The sequence below is a fragment of the Taeniopygia guttata genome, chromosome 7 (genome assembly GCF_048771995.1).
Source record: "Taeniopygia guttata chromosome 7, bTaeGut7.mat, whole genome shotgun sequence".
In the NCBI taxonomy this organism is placed as follows: domain Eukaryota; kingdom Metazoa; phylum Chordata; class Aves; order Passeriformes; family Estrildidae; genus Taeniopygia; species Taeniopygia guttata.
In genome coordinates this window covers 12,963,485-12,982,391 of record NC_133032.1, presented here as the reverse complement: position 1 = coordinate 12,982,391, position 18,907 = coordinate 12,963,485, and the positions used below count along the sequence as shown (strand labels likewise).

At 35.4% G+C, this 18,907-nt stretch overlaps 1 protein-coding gene across 7 annotated transcripts in view; it reads left to right on the top strand.

Moving 5' to 3' along the window:
- KCNH7 (potassium voltage-gated channel subfamily H member 7) overlaps positions 1 to 18,907 on the top strand; it is a 209,620-nt gene that overhangs the window by 144,047 nt on the left and 46,666 nt on the right. For all 7 annotated transcript variants that reach the window (XR_012056962.1, XM_041717273.2, XM_072932150.1 and 4 more), the window contains one exon: positions 1,177 to 1,391. Coding sequence is in view for 6 of the 7 variants with exons in the window: in XM_041717273.2 (XP_041573207.2) it covers positions 1,177 to 1,391 (215 nt within the window). In the remaining variant the exon portion in view is untranslated. The remainder of the gene's footprint in view (positions 1 to 1,176; positions 1,392 to 18,907) is intronic.

Genomic DNA, 18,907 nt, shown 5'->3' with positions numbered 1-18,907 from the left:
CTCATTCATTCTCACATTGCAAATAAAATCAACTTTTCCACTGTTGACTTTGCAATTTAGCTCACAGGCCTAATCATATCCCATTGACTATTCCTGAATCAACACACACATTCTTGTTTTCCTCTCAGGAAGAAAAAAGAAAACTTAAAAAAAAAGAAAAAGAGAAAAGGACCACCTTGTTGCCCTTAATGGAATTAAGGCAACCTTAAATAATGTTCTCATGTGGATCTAAGAGATACCCTTCAATCTCATACTTTATGTACATTACCACTGACTGCAAGACCCGGATTTTTTTCTTAAATCCCTAAGTGGATTTAGTTCTCACTGTCTAAACACCTTTATAGCTTTTTTCCCAATATTGTTCTCAAAAGCAACTTTTCCTTGCAATGAATACTTTTGGCTTCCCAATGAACCTTATGATGACAGCGCAAAACAAGTATTCTGACAATTTATATTGCTTTCTTGTTCAAACAACTCTGTATAATAAGGAAGAGAATAATTATAAAGAATATGTACCTCATGAAGTATGTAAATTCTATCCATTTTAATGATACATTAGAATAGTATAAGAAGTTTATATATACTCTCTTGATATTCTACCTGTAGTTATATGGGTTATACAAGTATATATAGTACCCCTATAGTTTCCAATATTTTGTTAGCAATTGAAAAAACGTATTTTGAGAGTCTACTCAGTTTTCCAGTTTCTTTGAACTATCATGTGAGCATGAGCAAGGTAGGGACGTGATAATAGAGCCTTTGCTAATTCCAGGCACGCTTACATAATCATATGTCCTATTTCCACCCTTATAAACAAATGAGCATATAGTTTTTATAATAAATTCAGTCAGAACTATAATAAGAGCACACCAGCATTGCCAGTAACATGAAAACAAGTAAGGATAGATGAATTACGCAATTTGGAATCCATCAACTTTATAAAAAATATTGAGGGTTATATGTAAAGGAAATGTCCTATTTATAGCCAATGTAAGATTTCAATCTTATTAGCAAATTAGTTATTTTTAAAATGTTTTTATGAAAGATTTTTTTATTATTAACAAGTAGTATCTAGAAAAAATAGTTTTTAACCACCCTTTTAACATATTGCACCATTAATAAATTACTAATGATAATTTATTTTCCAGATAATAATTGTGTGTTCTGATTTTTCAGGGCCTTTTAATCATATCAAGTCAAGTCTGTTGGGATCCACATCAGATTCGAATCTCAACAAATACAGTACGATCAACAAAATTCCTCAACTCACACTGAACTTTTCAGATATCAAAAGTGAAAAAAAATCTTCATCTCCTCCTTCTTCAGAGAAAGCAATTATTGCACCTAAGGTGAAGGACCGAACGCACAATGTAACAGAGAAGGTTACACAGGTAAGGTAATACACATCACTTTAGTTCATTTTCAATTTTATTTTTCAGTGTAGTCAATAGATTCTTACTCTTTTAATGAGTGGTTTGGCTATCTCCAGGATAATTTGACAGCTTTAAAACATTATGTAATTCACCTTCAATTCAGTTGCTTATGAGGTCATCTACAACATTAGATGATACTGCTAACAAACGAAATTTTCTGCTCCCTATTTTTTAATGGAAAAGAAATGTAGTATGCACCATATATCCCAAATAAGACCATGAATTTCAGTACTTCCTGTCATTCATAAATGTTAGTTTCATTCTTCATTTTTTATCAGCATTGCTAATTGCTGATAAGTGTAAGGCACAACATGATATGTGCCTTATGGTAGGTGATTGTGCCACTGTATCGTAATTACGTCTCATAATTTCTGTTCAAGTTCTTTGGCTTTTCATAATGCTCTTTCTTGTGAGTATCTTTTTCCACATCTGTGCATCCATAAGGCTGTCAGAATGAAAAGCAGATACATTTGGACTGAATGCACCATATATCTTATGAACAAGGCATATAATTGAAACAAAACTGAAATTTAAAATAGCATGTTTCTTCACTCTAAGACAGATGCAGTGCCCTCTGAAGTCAAAGGAACTTTTCAGCTAATTTCAATATTATTACATTCATGTTACAATCTTATATGAAGAGTGACTGGGACAAGCTAGGAATGTGGAACATATTGAAAAAAATACCAAGAGATGACAGTATCCAAAATAACTTTTACAGGGTTAGTAAGCAGAGGGTTGGCCCTTAAATGCCCAGACAGACTGAAAGAGGTAAGGAGTGCTTTGTAGTAGAATGCAGATAGATATTCCATAAGGAAGATCTTGCCAAGAGTAGATTTGGACTTAGAATCATAGAATGATAGAATTTAGGGCTAGCAAGTCTAACCATTAACCCAGCATGGACAAGTCCAAGACTAAATCATGTCCCAGGTGCTGACCAGAATGCAGCTTCTCTATGTTGGTGCTTTGCTAGACAGGGTCCATGTTCCTACTCCCTTTGACAGATATAAAAAGGGATGTATTGTACACCCTCCGAAAGAAATAGAGATAAAAGTTGTATCATTTCTATTTTGAGATCAGTTAGTGCCTAAAAAGTAATTGGATTTTTATCTTTCATATATTTTGTCTTTAATAGCTAGCTTGAATCTGCAACCATTGTCCTTTCTTCTGTGGTCAGTTTTGAAAGATATAATCTCTTCTGGATCCATTTTGATATGTTTTAAATTATTCATAGTAGTTATATATAGAAATCTTTTCATAGATAATATGGCAAAAAGTCAAGTTACATAAAAAGACTAATTTTTCTAAGTTATATAAGTATGAGGCAAGGTAGGTTTTGGGGTTTTTTTCCTTTGCTTTTGTGGTTTTATTTTTCTTTTAATTCTGACTAGCTAATTAGTTCCAAGGTGCTGAGCTTCTATGTACTAGTGATATTGTTGGGGCAAAAGAGGGGGCAGAATTTTTTTTTTTTAAATTTATGTTTATTCTCCAAATAATTTAGATTTCATTATAAGTCCAATGGCAATGGCATGGATCAGCTATTCTTTCCATGAAAATTGATACCTACTAAATTCAAAATTAAATTTGAAATGCTCTATAAAATCTTTACACTTCACAAAAGCCTTCCAATTTAATTTGACATTGGTTTATGTCCTTTTCTAGAACAATCTCAACCACTGTGCAGAGCACAATTTGTGTAGCAAACTTTGATGCCATATCATTCATTATAATTAGAAATAGTTCCCTGCAGCTGCTGCTTTTTCTTTTATTACATTCACTTCTCAATATTTTTAGTTGCTGCTGCATCCTAAATGCTAGACTTAGGTACAGGTTGAAACTCCTAGGAGGTAAAATATATGTAGGTCTATATTGTTGCAATGGTCAAGGATCTAGTTAACTAGAGATTCGTTAATTAGATTAGAAATAGACATTTAGAAGATTTAAGTGGCTAGTTTTAGTCCTGTTTATGTTCCTATTCCCGGTGATTTCAATATATTTTGTAAGCTCTTTGAAGATTCTGCTTCATGTCTGACTATAATTTTATTTGTAAATATTTTCTTAAGCCATAGATCCATTGGGTATCTATCTGCAAAACAGTGCAAAAGTGGGCTTGGAAGATTTGAGCACAGTGTTGAGAATACAATGTAGTGGAAATGTTAAATGAGGTGGTTAAAATATGCTCATGCTGGCACAATCTCTGATAAGGAAATCTGTCAAAGAACACCAAAAATACGCAAAGGGCAATATGACCTATTTAATCTATGGGGCAATATCAGTAAAAGAACAAATGTGTATAAAACAGCCATGGTAAGTTTAAAGGTCACCCATAGTTAGAGTGGTGGTTAGACATTCTGAAACAGTCTTCTAACTAAAGAAGTTAGGGCAGGAATTCTAGGTGTTTCTAGAAAGAGCCTGAGAATGTAGTGAAGGAGTACATACATGCTGTATTTTCTGGAATTGCAGGACTTGTTGACATGAAAGGCTTCTCTAAGCCACATATTGTACAATTCAAATATATATCCACCCATCTCACCCTTTGCAGTCCTTATTTTCTGTCTTTCTCCCTTTCCTCAGTTTTGCTGAGAAATTTGATCCTGGTGTTAAAATCTGACAATTCCACTACTGTGGCTCCTCGTGGTGCAACCCAAAATATATCTGTGAGCTTCCCTGCTGGATCATGCAGCCTGGAGTCTCTCTCGTGTATCAGTAATATATCAAGTATTAGCATCACACGATGCAACGAGTTCTTTCCAAAGACAACAGCTGTATAACTTCTTTAATATCCACAACCTGGAGATGTAAAATTCAGGTCTTGAAGAGAGTGAAAAAGGAAACGATGGCACATAGCCACCTTCAGAGGGCAGAGGAGGAATGATTAATAAAGTAAATAAAAGAGTTGTTGGCCACTGTGTTTAGAGGAAGCTATGCACTTTCAAAAAACATTTAAAGAGGATTAAAATACTTTAGTAGAAATATTTTAGTGGAATAAATTAGAAATAGAAAGTAGAATAAAGTTTAGAACATCATTTTAGAAGAAAGAGGGGATGCTGTGGGACAGTGCTTTATACTTAGAAAGAAAAATCTAGGTTATACATTCTACTGCAAGAAACCTTCCAATATTATTTTTCTATTTAACAGGAGGGTTCAGGACATTACGTAGAGATGAAAATTGCCTTAAGATATACCTTGCGGTGAAGTGCTGCACTTGTGATGGTCCTGAATAAGTTCAGGTTCCCTGATTGCTTTCCCTGGATTTTCACCTGGGGCATCACTAACCATAACTCTTTGTGTAATGCCAAGAAGAATAACATCTTCTGGATGATCGTTTCTGTATAACATTGACTTTTACTCAGAGAATTAGTCCAGGTGTAACTGCCAGATAGCCCTGATTGATAAATTGACATTGTTATATTCCAGCGCAGATATTTGTGACTAAATTATATTTACATTTCCATTCTACTCAAGAATTTTTTTTAAATCTTTTTTTCCCTTATAATTTCCAGAGGTGTTAATGTCACTCTCTTCTAGAATAATCTCAACTTACTTTTTTCCATTATTTCTTTTTTACAGTCTGTTCAGCAGGACAGTGCAATTTCTGGACTCTTTTGTACTGACAGGTTCAGTTGGGGTCCTGACATTGATGGTTAGAAAGAGACAAGTCTTCCTAGAGGCACAAAAGTAGACTTTTATTAAAGAAAGCAGTAAGGCAAAAGTCTGACATCTGTCCCTTAACATTTTTTATGAATTCATAGAGGGGACTTCTGGCCTTAAAATTGCAATGTGCAAAGGCACAACAGGAACTGATTTTATATTTTGTTTAAATACTGATTTAATTAAAAGCTTCTTAGACATCCGGTTTTCACTGATATACAGCTGCAAATTTGTGAACTCCATTATAAAGATATACAGCTGCAAAGTTGTGAACTGCATCATGAAGACTAGAATAGTCAGTATCTGTGCTTTATTTTTAAAGAAAACAGAGAATTCCTGAATGGCCATAACTTAATACTGTCTCCCAGTAATTATCCCAGTTAATAAAATATAAATTACTTGTCTCTTTATTGTGTTGTTCAAGAAAAACTGTTTTGTTGTTTTTGATCACTAGTGTTCAGAGAGTGTTCAGATTTATCTCCTTGAAATTCATCAATTTAAAGGAACACAGAATGTGGTTAAAAGGCCAAATATATATCTGTTGTTCATTATTTGTATCAATAAATGACTTACAGGAAAGTAAAACTCTGTAACCTCTTAACTCCTTGTAATAATAGTTTTCAGAACAGTTTCATTATCCACCCACCTCTAGAAAGCAGATATATATACCCAAACTGGTCATATGGCTGATGAAATGATAAATATATACCTTGACAGGCTACACAGAATATTGTGATCTGATTTGCAGACATGCTGAACACCCACAAATCTTCTGAAAATAGAGGGGTGGGGGGGGGAGGCTGGAGACCGTGTATGAAGTGATAGACCCTGTAATTTCACTGTATGTTTTTGTAATCTGTCCAGACTATAGTTCGTTCCCCAAAAGATTAAGAAATAAGTAACAATATCCTCCCAAGACCAATAAAGCTGTTGATATAAAAATAACTATTACATGATCATGACTTCAAACTGACCTTCAGGTTTTCAGGCTAAAAGAAGACTACAAGGATCTAGGACAGAGAGGGGCAATATAAGATCTAAAAATAAACCAAATTATTGATCTATATGTTTTCAGCAGTCTGATTCAGCTGACACACTGTGCTGTTTACATCCTGCAATAATTCACATACACACAACATTTCAAGGCTGTTCATTTTGTATTCTGCGTAACACAGAAAATTCTGAATAAACCGGAAACAATTTTGACACCATCCAATTGCATAGCAAGAGATAAATATAATAGTGAAATTAGGGGGTAAGCAGGGCCAATATTTCCTAGTTAATGTAAGGAAAGTTTAAATTTACTCTGAAATGAGAAGCTTCTTTTTCCTGTTTGTGAATTGACACATCTTATACAGATGTCATTCCCTTTCTTTACAATAATAGCACCTTCATGCAATAAAATTTATCTTTTATTGTCATTACATAATTAGGCTTTGTAATTGCTATAGATGTAATTATAGAAATAGTATAAATGTGTGCAATTTCATTGTAATTTGGAACATCTGACACACTCTATGAAACCAAGAAAAGCAAAGAAACCATGGTTAAAACCAGTAAAAATACCTCATATTGTAAATGCAATGTCCCTGTAACAACCTCAGTCTCACTGTGGCCATTTAAACCTGTGCCAAGGTGTCACCAGACCTGGAAGGTTGTATCTTTTTCACCAGAGCAAACAGCCATTCCAAGTGTGTAGAAGCAGAAAATAAAGCCCACTTTTTTGATCCATTTCAGAAGAGAACATAATATCTTCATTATATTATTTGCTGCTGCACCAAGTAATAAAAATAAGATTCACAAAAATTGTGAAAGATAAAATATTCCTTCCTTACAGTAGAGCCTCTTCTTTTTGTGACAGCTGAATAGGTTCAAGCATCTGAAATACTGTGGTGTTTTGAGAAGATTTCACAACATATGGTAGAAATGGAGCAGTCAGAAAGCCCAGCTGCTTTGCAGCATGTAACCTGGATGCATCCCTAATTAGTCCATGTCCTTCCCCCAAGATCTGCTCTTCTGAAAAGGGGATTAGCTGATTTTGCTGAGATGGGAAAAAGTATCCACTATCTTCTATGAATTACAGTTTTGAGTAATCAATGCTTTGTGTGATTTTTTTTTTTTTTTTACTGCCTTGATACTTACATGGAACAAAGCATGTGACCTTTGTTAATATTAGCTCATTTGCCAAAGCAACATTCCTTTTCTAATGCTAGGAAGTGGGAGAAAATAGACTTTCAGATGGCATTGTAATTTGTTCTGACAATAAGAAGTTGGGTGTAAGAACTAATATTCTACAAAGCAAGAAAAACTTATTGAAACCAAAGTGCCAGCAGCATTTAGGCAAGCCTCATTTCTCTGGTCTAGAGCTATAAACACCCAAACTCCCACTTCATGGTGGATTGACCTTGGAAGTTTCTAAACTTGGTAGGTTACTCTGCTGAAACCAACAGTTTTGACACTCACCAGAACAGTCTCATCATGAACTGCAAGTCAAGCCCCACTAAGATCCAAAGAGCTGTGAGATCCTCTGATGCATTTGGCATGCACAGTCTGGAATAATAGCTTTCACACATGCAGTTAGAGTTGCCTTAAAACAACTGTGAAAGAAGTCACAGTCCCTCTTTCACGTAGCCATAGAACTGTACAAAAATGTAGTGTGGAAGAGACCTCTAGAGGCCATCTAACCCAACCTACTATGCAAAACAGCACAACTGCAAAGTTAGATCAGTGTCCAGTGGTTACCATGTTAAATCAGGACAGTTTCTATCTTTAGGAGAGCATAAGTGTATATAATTTCCCAGAGATAGACTGCAATAGCAGCTCACATGGGGAAAGAGGAAGAGAAGAGGGCAGAATGCCGTGGATCTCATGGATCACAAAAAGCTGCTAGTTTTTAAGAGCACCGCTGGTGTAGCTAACATTCAGGACAACCTCTTGGAAAGAGGCAGTCCTGGATTGTATTTCCAGAGTAATTTCACTGTTACTCATCTTACATAAATGACCATCTGTTTAAAAAGCCACAAAAATAACCCTGGGCACGACAGACTTAGACTCAGGACTCTCTCCCTCTCTAAGTGCCCTTACCCTCAAATTGTCTGGATTCTGAATTCTGCTCTAGTGCCATGCACCTCACATGTACATACTGTAGGACCAATGTGGATCTAGTTGCAAAATGTCATAACCTGGAAAGGCAATGCTTAGCATTTACCTGAAATTATATAGTCATTCCTCTTAAGAGTAATTTTCCTCAGGCAAAAAAAAAGGCAAGTGTGGTCAGCTAAAAATATAAATTCTTTTCTCTTTTAATGTAATACTAGTTAATATACAAACTGAAAATTTTGTGCATAATCTAATGATTAGTTTTTTCCAGGAAATTTGTACTCTCCCACACATCACTAATGAAAAAAATTGATGAATATACTAAATTTTAAAGAGCAGAAAATTCCTTCAACTTGCAGGTAGTATGATGATGATTATAAAGCAGTTTTGTTTTAACACTAATTATAAATGAGGTCCTTAAGCATGTTAATGAGAAATAGCAATGAGGTTATTATTCTTTTGTCTTGGGCTGGGGAGAGGAAAAAAGCTTGTGGATTAGTTGTTTTTGATGTAGCGGCAGCTGAGGAAAATATTTTCTAGTTAGGGTCTGATGAGGTTTAGCATTTTCTTCAAAGTAGTAGAAATAGTAAGAAAAAGCAAAGACCATTAACCCCAGTCAGCATAGTGTGTTGTTTGATGAATTCTGAATGACCTCAAAATTAATAAGCCTAATGAGAAGGTCATTTTTCTCATCTATTACTTGTTATGTGTCAGAACTTGGATAATGCTTTCAGCTTGTAACTGGTAACAGGATCAATAGAGAAGGACAAACCCAGAAAAACAAAACAAAAAAAAAAAGAAACAAAGAAAAGAAAATAAAGGGGGGTGGGGGGTGGGAAGGAGTAACACTCCTTAAATTATATTGAAGTATCATTAAAATCACAGTACAGGGAAAATCGGGAATTAGATGTATGAATCCAAAATAAAAGGTTCACTGAATTCCAAATATTGTGTTTATGAAAGAGATATACTTGATAGAGAATTATAGTTAATAAATGTGGGAAAATGTATTTTCAAAGCATGTATTGAGCTTTAGGGGTGGTATTGGTGTTACTGAACATAAAATTAACAAGAGTATCACAATAAAAATGTCTAGGAAATATTTATTAAAAGTGCCTAGTTCAGGCCATCTGTTACAAACCAGCTGAAACATAGAAGAGTGAGGGAAACTAAGTGTCTGTGAATAACATGGATCAGATCCAGAGAGGTTTGAAATATACCCAAAAAGCGTTATTAAAGCCAGACAAGGTTAGATGTTGGCACAAAAAAAAAATTGGCATATTTTATTTAATAGTTAAAGAAGCAAAGGGAGAGAGAGAGACAGAGACAGAGAGAAAGAAAGACAGAAAACCAGAAAGACAGAAAGAGTTGTGCGTAGGGGGTGGGGGCATGGGGAGAGAGTGACAAAGGTTAGGTGGAAAGATATCGGCCTTCCCGAGGTCCCAACCATGTCTCGTCGTCCCCAACCATCTGGTCTTCTTGGTGGTGAGAGTCCCCCTCCCCGTGCCCCCGCCACTGCCGCTGCACCAAAAAGTACAGAATACATAGATTGATGGATGTTTGGGCCAGGTGGGAATGCCCAGGTGCCTCCCCTAAGGGGGCCAGTTTGACACTGTCCCTTGCAACATTGTAGATTTGCTGCATGATGTTGCAGTGCTCTGGTGCAGGGTTGGGGACTCCTTTGGGGAAGGTCTTTGATGGGTCATGACACCCTTCTGGTGTCCTTCATGAGGATGCATCTTTTCCCGGGGTGAAGCGGCCCCACAGCTGAGCTCTGCACAGCGGAGGATGGGCGTTCACTGCCTCTGACCAGAGGCTTTTTCAGCACACACCCGAAACCTCTACCCCTCATCCTTTGGCTTGAGGGTCTATTTGAGCCTGGCAGCTGATAGCCCTGAGGCTTTGGTCTCCACCCTGAAGGTGCTAAGCTAGATCCAGCCATGAATGTATTCTTCCAGTCCAGGCCTGAGTTACTGTCTTCATCAAGGAGTAGTTCCTGGCCTCAGTCAGAAGGCCTATTCATGGCATGGTGGTCTTTGCAGCTTTTCTAGTACAGTTTTGCTATAATAGGCAAAAGTCCTTCATAAAGATATTTAAGCCATAAATTATAGCATTAAATCTCCAACACCATCTAAAGTATAAAAATATACTATAAAACAAAAATTTATCTGAAATAAAGTACCGAAATTGTATGAATATTTGCCTGACATTTGTAGTATGTAGAAAACTGAGTATTTCTTCTTCTTGATATTTGATTTACCTTGGGTAAGTCTGTTTTTCTTTGACAATTGAATATATCTTGCATTGTAGCACATGGTGAAATTGTCCTTAAGATACTTTAGGTTTATTTACAAGCATTAAAATTTCTTTTTTTATTCAAAGAATTGACAGTTTTACATTAAGGCAGCATCTTTTTAAATATGGAAATTCCAGTAACTACTCAATATCTTGCAAGTTGGCATTAAATGGTATGTTCAGCTTCAGACAGACAATTGAGTGTACTGCTACTAATAAATTAGAAACATTTATTAAATGGGAAGAAAAGTTCTTCATTTCACAACTTCATAATTTTTTTGTACTCTAAGTATCCATCTTTGAAAGTGTTCTACTTTCTAAATGAATCCTATTAATTGTGAAGAAACCTTGCTTATGAAGCAAAAGAACTTCTGAATTATATGGACTCACATTTTTACCAATTCATTCTGTTTAAGGAAGTTTAATTTCACTGCGTTTGTAGGTGAGTTACAAATTGAAAACTATAACCAAAGGAGAATAACACCTTTCGCTGCATCTGAGTCTCTGATGCTGTTAGTTGCTGGGTTTGGAATTGAGCAAAAAATCAGAGCCTATGGCTCAAGGCCATTCTTCAGAACTTGTTAGAGGCCAGCTAATTTATTTTGATAAATTTTGTTAGACTGTAGCCTCCTTACAGGTTTTCAAAAAAAAGCTTGAAAAATATGTTTTGTCCAGGATAATTATTTGCAGATGTATTGTGCTGTCTGTTTTCTCACTTCTTTACACCCACAATATCCACTAAGGAAAGGAAACTGCAGTTTGCACAATGTGATAAATTAGTCAATATATCTAGAAAACAATGAACATTAAGGCTTACAGGCTTCTATTCTAGGCATTTTTTTCACTGGATTGAGCTTTCAGTGCCTGCAGTAGCACCAAAAAGATTCACATATCTCCATGGTTGTCACAGTTTATCCCCAACTGGCAGCAAAGTATCAACCAGCAGCTGCTCAGGTCCTTCCTGCACCCTCCGTGGGATGGAGGGGAAAGTCAGGAGTGATACTACTACTAATAGCAATTGTAAACAAAAGGAGGGAGGAAGAGAAAAAGGGTGAGACAGAGACTTAGGGAAAGAAGACCCAAGAAAAACAAGTGGTACCGTACAATTGCTGATTGCCTGCTGGTTGATGGCAAGCCCGTTCCCAAGCCCTGACAAATCCATCTTCCTGCTAAACCCCCTCAGTTTGTAGTCTGGCCGTGATGTTCTATGCTATGGACTATGCATTTGGCCCAATCAGGTCAGCTGTCCTGCCCATGCTTCCTCCCAGCTTTTTGTGCACCTCCTCACTGTGAGAGCCTGGGAAACTGAAAAATCAATGACTTAGGGTAAATATCATTTAGCAGCCAAGGCATCAGTGTGTTGTCAACATTATTCCCATACTAAATCCAAAACAGAGCAGTGTGTCAGACACTAAGAACAAAAATTAACTCTCTCGTAGCCAGAATCAGGACACTGGTTAAATCCATAAATAAAACATTTTGTTCTCTCCAAAATACGAGCTTCATTCAGCATAACACAGGCAAAGTAGGGCTTCTCAAGGACTTACTTTAGTCTCACTGATTCTGTGCTATTTTTGTTTTGTTATTGTTTCTGTTGGAATACCAGAGTATTTAGTGACGAATCGTCATGAAGATCATATCATGTCTTGCCACAATTCCCCAAAACTAAAATAAGTTTTGCATTGTAAAACAATAAAAGTGTCTAATGTAAGATCTAGCTACTGGCTGAGCATAGGCAAGTTTGTCTGCCCACTTCTCCATGGTCACAAATCCACCCTTTTTCCACACCTAACCAGCATTAATTGAATGGGTGGCCCTAGAAATCTGCTTTTATGGGTTGGTTTTGCTAATGAAATGTAATTTGTCTCATCAGATTATCTGTATCTATATTTGCAATCTGTTCCATCTACCCTTGCCAAATGGCTTCTTGGTTAAAATATTGATGGCAAAATTTTATAGAAGTTTGGGTAATGCACGTAACTTTCCTAAAAGTGGTGCTGAGAGCAGTACTTGGGCAACCTGGGCAGAATGCTAAGCCTAAATATCTCCTGTAAGTGAACAAAAGTGGGATGTGCTCATTAGACACAAACAAGGAGAGCCACAGGGAAGATGGTAATTTTTAAATAAGCTTTTCTCTCTACCAGAGCAGTTTCAGTTGCAGTTCATACATTTTTAAACACTATGGGGTCCAATTACAAGATGCAGATTTTCTAGAAATGAAAGTTTGCTTTTTTTGCATATTATGGAAAAAAAAATTGACCATGAAAGTTAAATACGAAGATATGTATAATGATCTTTTCTTCCTTTCTCCTGTACTCCTGACACTTACGTCAGTAAGTATTGTAATCATTGAACCAAACTGTAAAAGTAGTTACTTCATTATCACTCCATGCACTTCAGAGATTCTTATAGCTTTTATGCTTTTCTTTATCCAAGTAAAGTATTTGACAACCAGCAACCCAGTCAAAATGTATAATAATAACAAATACTTTTTTCATAAATATTGTAAGAAGGATAACATCAACAAGCACAAAATCTGCTTCTTTTATTGTCACACTATGAACAGATGATAAAAAATACATTTTTGATTACTAAAAACCACACAATAATTGAAGCCCATATAAGAAATTTGACCTTTCATATTTTTTTTTCAGATATATAAATGCTTGTTAGCAGCTTAGTGTTGCCAGAAGAGCAATAAATAACTCAGAAACTCACTAGAATGTTGAAGTATAGCATTTGCTGTCTTCTGAAATAATATCTCATAATGAATTTTAAATAAGAGGGTTACACACCTTTTAATACATATTCTGTCATTAGCTTTTGCTAAAAAAAATCAATATCTTCTTTGTAAATATCATCTTTAAAAATCTGTATATCCCTAATTTAAGTTTTAAAGATCAGGAAAGTGCTCTTAGTAAATCTATGTGCTTCTAAGTGCTGCTCTGACAATGCATTTTCCACCAATGTCAAAGTAATTATATACTGACTGGCAGGAAGTGGCTCCTGAGGTTTAAGATTATATACCATTTCTTTAATATTTTCATGGAAAATGAACTATAAAAATACCTCCTCTCTTTTAATATCTAGTGTAATAAAATAAGTTATAGGTTAGAGATATTAAATGCATTCAATTTTGGTGAAAGAGTCTTCTTTGATGGTAATATATGATAAATATTATTTTCCTAAAACCTAAAAAATTTTACTTAATAAACAGAAGAAAAACAGTTCTAGTGTTTTGATCATGGGACATGCATAACTTTCTTCAACCATTTGAAGATTTTGGGTTGCTGTGTATGTAAATATGTTTAGCTGAATAAGATATATAATTATTTGATAACTTCATGAAAGTTTAGAACTTCATGGCCTCAGCAAGTCACTTAGCATTCCAAGGAAGTCCCATTACTCTCAAACAATCTTCATGTAGTGACAGATCGATATCTGGACCAAAAATAAAAAATTAAAATACATTCAGATAAGCCTTGCATTTTCAGGTTCCACCACTACTAGCAGAAGTTCTGTTTCAATATTTACCTAAAATTACACTTGGTGAATATGTAGACATATTCAAACAAACAAAAACAAAGAAACAAAAGGAAAACCTTCTGTATAAGACCTCATTTCTTTACTACAAACTGTGTAACAGACAGTGTTTTAGCATTCAGCATTATATACAAATAGTCATAGTACATAATTTTAAAGCCTTTAATAAAGACAAAGGAAGTAAGACAAGAATAATGTATTTACATTCTCCACCATTAGTATTTCAGGATATGTTCTTTGGTAGCTGTCTTTTGAAAGACATGTAAAAATATTTTTACATGTAAAAAATACCTTGTAAAGCTGATATATGAAAGACTTATGTAATGCTGTGTTTGCACCAAATCAAGAGCACTTCAGCCTTCTTTCAGAACTGGTGTAATCTTCTTAATTGTTCATGTATGCATAAGGAAGACCATCATCAAGATGACTGAAATATGAAAGTCCATTAAAATCTTTTGGGGAATTAGGTAATGCCTACTATCAGAAAGTCAGTGTTAATTTAAATTCCATTTGTTCATTAATACTCGTGTAATATTTATTTTTAGTTGGTTTTAGATTCAGAATTCTCCTTAGGAGGTCCAGTCTGTAGGTGTCTCATGGTAATGATATGAATAGAAAGGAAAAGTAAAGAGATGTACTTGCCAGTTATAGCTTGGCAGCTTCAATAGAACTAATACACAGGAGAAAAGAGAGACAGGAGACGTTACTTCAAGAGAAGAAATTTCTGTAAAATCTGTTAAAATAATTTTAAAGCTGAAGCAATACTGCCTCATTTTAAGTGCACTATCATTCAGATTTAAGGTCAGGACAAAAACAGTCAATTACAAGAATATGGCCTTTTCTTACAGGTCTGATTCATGTTTCTCATTTCTTCTCCTTTCCAAGTTTTTCCTGTTCAATACTGTTATTAGCCTGGTTGATAAAGATCTGAAAATTAGTTCTTTAAAAAGGAAGATATTGTATTGTGTATTTGGATTAGATCTAAAGAGACAGATGTTCCAAATTCTTCCCTTTTTTTCCACTAGCTACAATAATGTTTACAATACAATTACCCTGGTTCAGTTTCTTCTTTACACTTTCATGTCATTTCATATTTTGATATTGAATATGCTTTATACAATGAGTTTCTTAAATCACTATTCATAGTAGATATTCAAGTCTCTCAGCAGATGAGGAGATGATGTGTTTCTAGATTTGCTACATCCTTCCTGGCTTAAGCATGCAGGAGTGATCATTCACTCTTTTCTCAGGGCTGTGTGCCTAGCATTGAACTACTGCTGGAGTGAGTGCAGCAACTCATTGGCAAAATAATATATTTTCATGTCATATAGTATTTCCTAGAAATAAATGTTTCAACATTGTATTTGAACAGGTACCATCTTCCAGAGTTTTACACAAGATGTTTTATGGATGAGATAAATGTTTATTTTTAAGTTCCCAAAGTAATTTTGGACTATATTTATAGTTTGAACTTTATTAAATGTTTATGAAATTCTTTTAGCATGAGAGGTACTATGCAGTAGCTAACCTTGTTAGCACAAGATTTACTTTAATTCATCTGTTGCAAAAGCAGCAGTGACAAAACAGTATTTAATACTGAATATAACTGCAGCATTTAAATATACATGCACATCATATGGGGCACACTTAGGTCATGAGGCATAGCAAATTTATTAATGTTTGCAACCATCAAACTTCCACATCTACTTTTCTCACAGATATCTGTGTCCATCTACCTCAAAACTGTTCAGTTTTGCTCAAGCTCTTGTACGTCTTTTGATATTTTGTCACCTGTAAACATTGCTCTTCATTCAAATCTTCTGGATGTGCAGTACTTCTGTCTGAGAGGAAAAGTGTTACCTACATTGTGAATATGTTAAAGTGTAAATAAGTCACCTATCTGCTGTTTGTTTGGAAATATATGGCATTAAAAACAGTATGACTTCTTAGCAGAGGTGAAAAATGTCCAATATTTTCTGAATAACTTGAATTTTGCGTTTGGTCCATGCAATTGCAATATGTTCATGGGATAAGTTCAGTGTTTCTTGAAAGCATTGGGAATGGTTCCTGGTTCTTTTCCATGTTCATGTGCTTTACATAGCTCTATGGTCACTTAAAGAGCCTGGGTGCAGCATGTAGGAACCCTATCCTATCCTCGCTTTTATCAAGTTGTAGAATAACCAGGAAACCATACTGTTAATCCATGCAATGGTTCAACAGAAATATTTATTTAACAATTCATGGTGGCATTAATAATTTATTATTTCTGCTATGATTTATTCATATGCTATTATGCGTCTTTGTTTCTAGGTCTTTGGTTTTTACTGCATGTGCATTTTCATTCTTTAACAAATTTAGAATGAAAATGCCTCAGAACAAAATTTATGGATCTACATGTGATAGCGGTATCAGTCTCTCAGAGTGTCTTGAAACTGCAGTTTGAATAGTAGAATCATAGAGTGATAGAATGGTGTAGGTTGGAAGAGACCTTAAAGATTATCTCAATCTCCCTGCCATGGGCAGGGCTACCTTCAACTACTCCAGGTTGCTCAGGCCCCATCCAGCCTGGCCTTGAATACACACAGGGATGAGACAACCACAACTTCTCTGAGCAGCCTGTTCCAGTGACTCACCACCCTCACAGTAAAGAATACTTCCTAACATCTAATCTAAACCTGTTTTCTGTCACTTTAAAACTATTGTCTCCCTCGTCGTCTTGTAAAAAGATTCACTCTGACTTCCTTGTAGGCCCTCTGTAGATATAGGAAGGTGTTACAAGTTCTCTTACAACCTTTTCTTCTCCAGGCTGAGCTGTCTTCATAAGAGAGGTTCTCCTCCAGCCCACCCCTCATCTTTGGCATCCTCTGGACTTGGTCCAACAGGACCTTGCCCATCTCATGCAGGATGCAACACTCCAGGTGGGGTCTCATGAGAGTGGAGTAGAGGGGGGAAAATCACCTCTCTTGGCCTTCTAGTCACATTTCTTTTGGTGCAGGAGAAGAGGATAAATATTTGTGTGAATTTTAAAAACTAAAAAGAAACAACTAAATTTAGAGAAGAATTATGGGAGCTCGTTGCTGGAGCAAAGGAACTTTTATGAAAGTTTTCTGCTCGTCATCGTTTAGGATACTTCCAGTTGTAAATATTCTCTTTACTTGACTGAAATTAGGGAGATTAAACAACAGCTTGCCTAAGATCACTGAGAAACTCAGTAACAGACACCAGAGTAAAATTCCCAGGTCATCCAACACCTTGTATAACATTTTGCCTAAATATTCTATTTTATAAATTAATCTGTACAGGGAAGAAGGGTCAAATACTGTTTCTGCATGTGATGCTCCAGAGCTTACAGCAAGAAACCCCTACACAATCCAGTTACCCAGTGAAGCATATGGCCAATGTACTGCAAAGCATATCAACCTAGTTTGGCTCTTTGAAAGTTCATAAAAAAACACTATCCAAAACAAGATCTTTAAAACACAACACAGGGCAGAAATCATACCTGGTACAAGGCAGGTTTTCTGGAGGGAAAAGATGATAGAACTGCCCCAAAAAAGATTACACCATGAGCAGTGTAACCCACTGTAAAGTGATAAGGCTTACTGAATCTTTTTTTAAATTAACTGTCACCTGAAAGTCCCCTTGGTACACCTCTGGTACCTACACTTCCTTTCTCCTCTTGCTTAACAGAAAAGCAGCCAATTATAAATTTTCATTATCCTTAAATATATTTTCTTTCAGTTTCAGTGATCTACTGGTATCTTTGAAGAACTGAAAGCTACCAAACAGTTCAGATAGAAAAATCTAAAACTGTGGTAATTTATGACAGTTACTTCTATCTAACTCCATATTTTTCTGAGTGTCTGATTGCAGCCCTTCTATAATAAATGCCACCCCCAACTTGTGATTTTAGAAAGTGAGTGCATGAACCTAAAAAGTGTAGAAGGTGTTCACCAGCCTTGTCTTTGTGAAACACCTCAAACAAGATTCACAGAATCAAAAATTAATTTGAATGAAGTCTTCTAACTTTCAGCAGTGCTGCTTCAACAGTGAATGAGATACACATAAGCACAGAAAAGTTTAATTTTATATCAGATTTCTTTACTCAAAGGCAAAATACAGTAAAGTTTCTTTAACTTTGAAATGTTTTCATTTTAACTATCACCTAATATTGCTTGTAAAGCACCCCAGTTATAAATGCATTCCTGCTTTCCCCAGGAAAGCCAGAGGAGGTGGTATTTAATCAAGTTTGAATGCTGCTAATTTTTCTTAAGAGAAACCAATTGCAGCTGCTAGGACTTTTTCTGCGTACCATTATAATCTTCCTTTTAGTAAGATGCAAGGAAGCTTGGCTTTTTCATCATATCTAGTTCCAAGGTTCAAAGATGATTTAACAGTGTAATACATCAGTCTTGTCCTAATCACATATTGTACTCTTTTAAAAAATGTTTCATTACCTAAGTTACCTCTTTTACAATCCAAAGTATGAGTTTTACTATCCAGAAGAGATAATACATTTTCTTTTTACTAACAGAGGATTTGATGACATCTATTTTAAGTAAGTGGAAATAATTAAGGTCTTCTGAGTGAATTTCTAAGTAGACTGAAGTCTTCCATCTAGCCAAGATGGCCAAAATTGGCCATCAGTGCTGAAACTTTGCAAGCATGTTATGTTACACAATAAGAAAAAGAAGAAATCCATCTCATATTCAATGAGTTTTTATTGAAACTGCCAACATAACACTATATAATGTTTTGTCTTTTTTGTGTGTGTGCAACTGTGATTTTTTAATTTGAGAAGTGAAGTCACATTTTTCTCAAGATACAAAAGCAAAGTAATTATGTGAGTGCTTGTTTTCACTTCTCATAGCATGGGAGTATGCAAT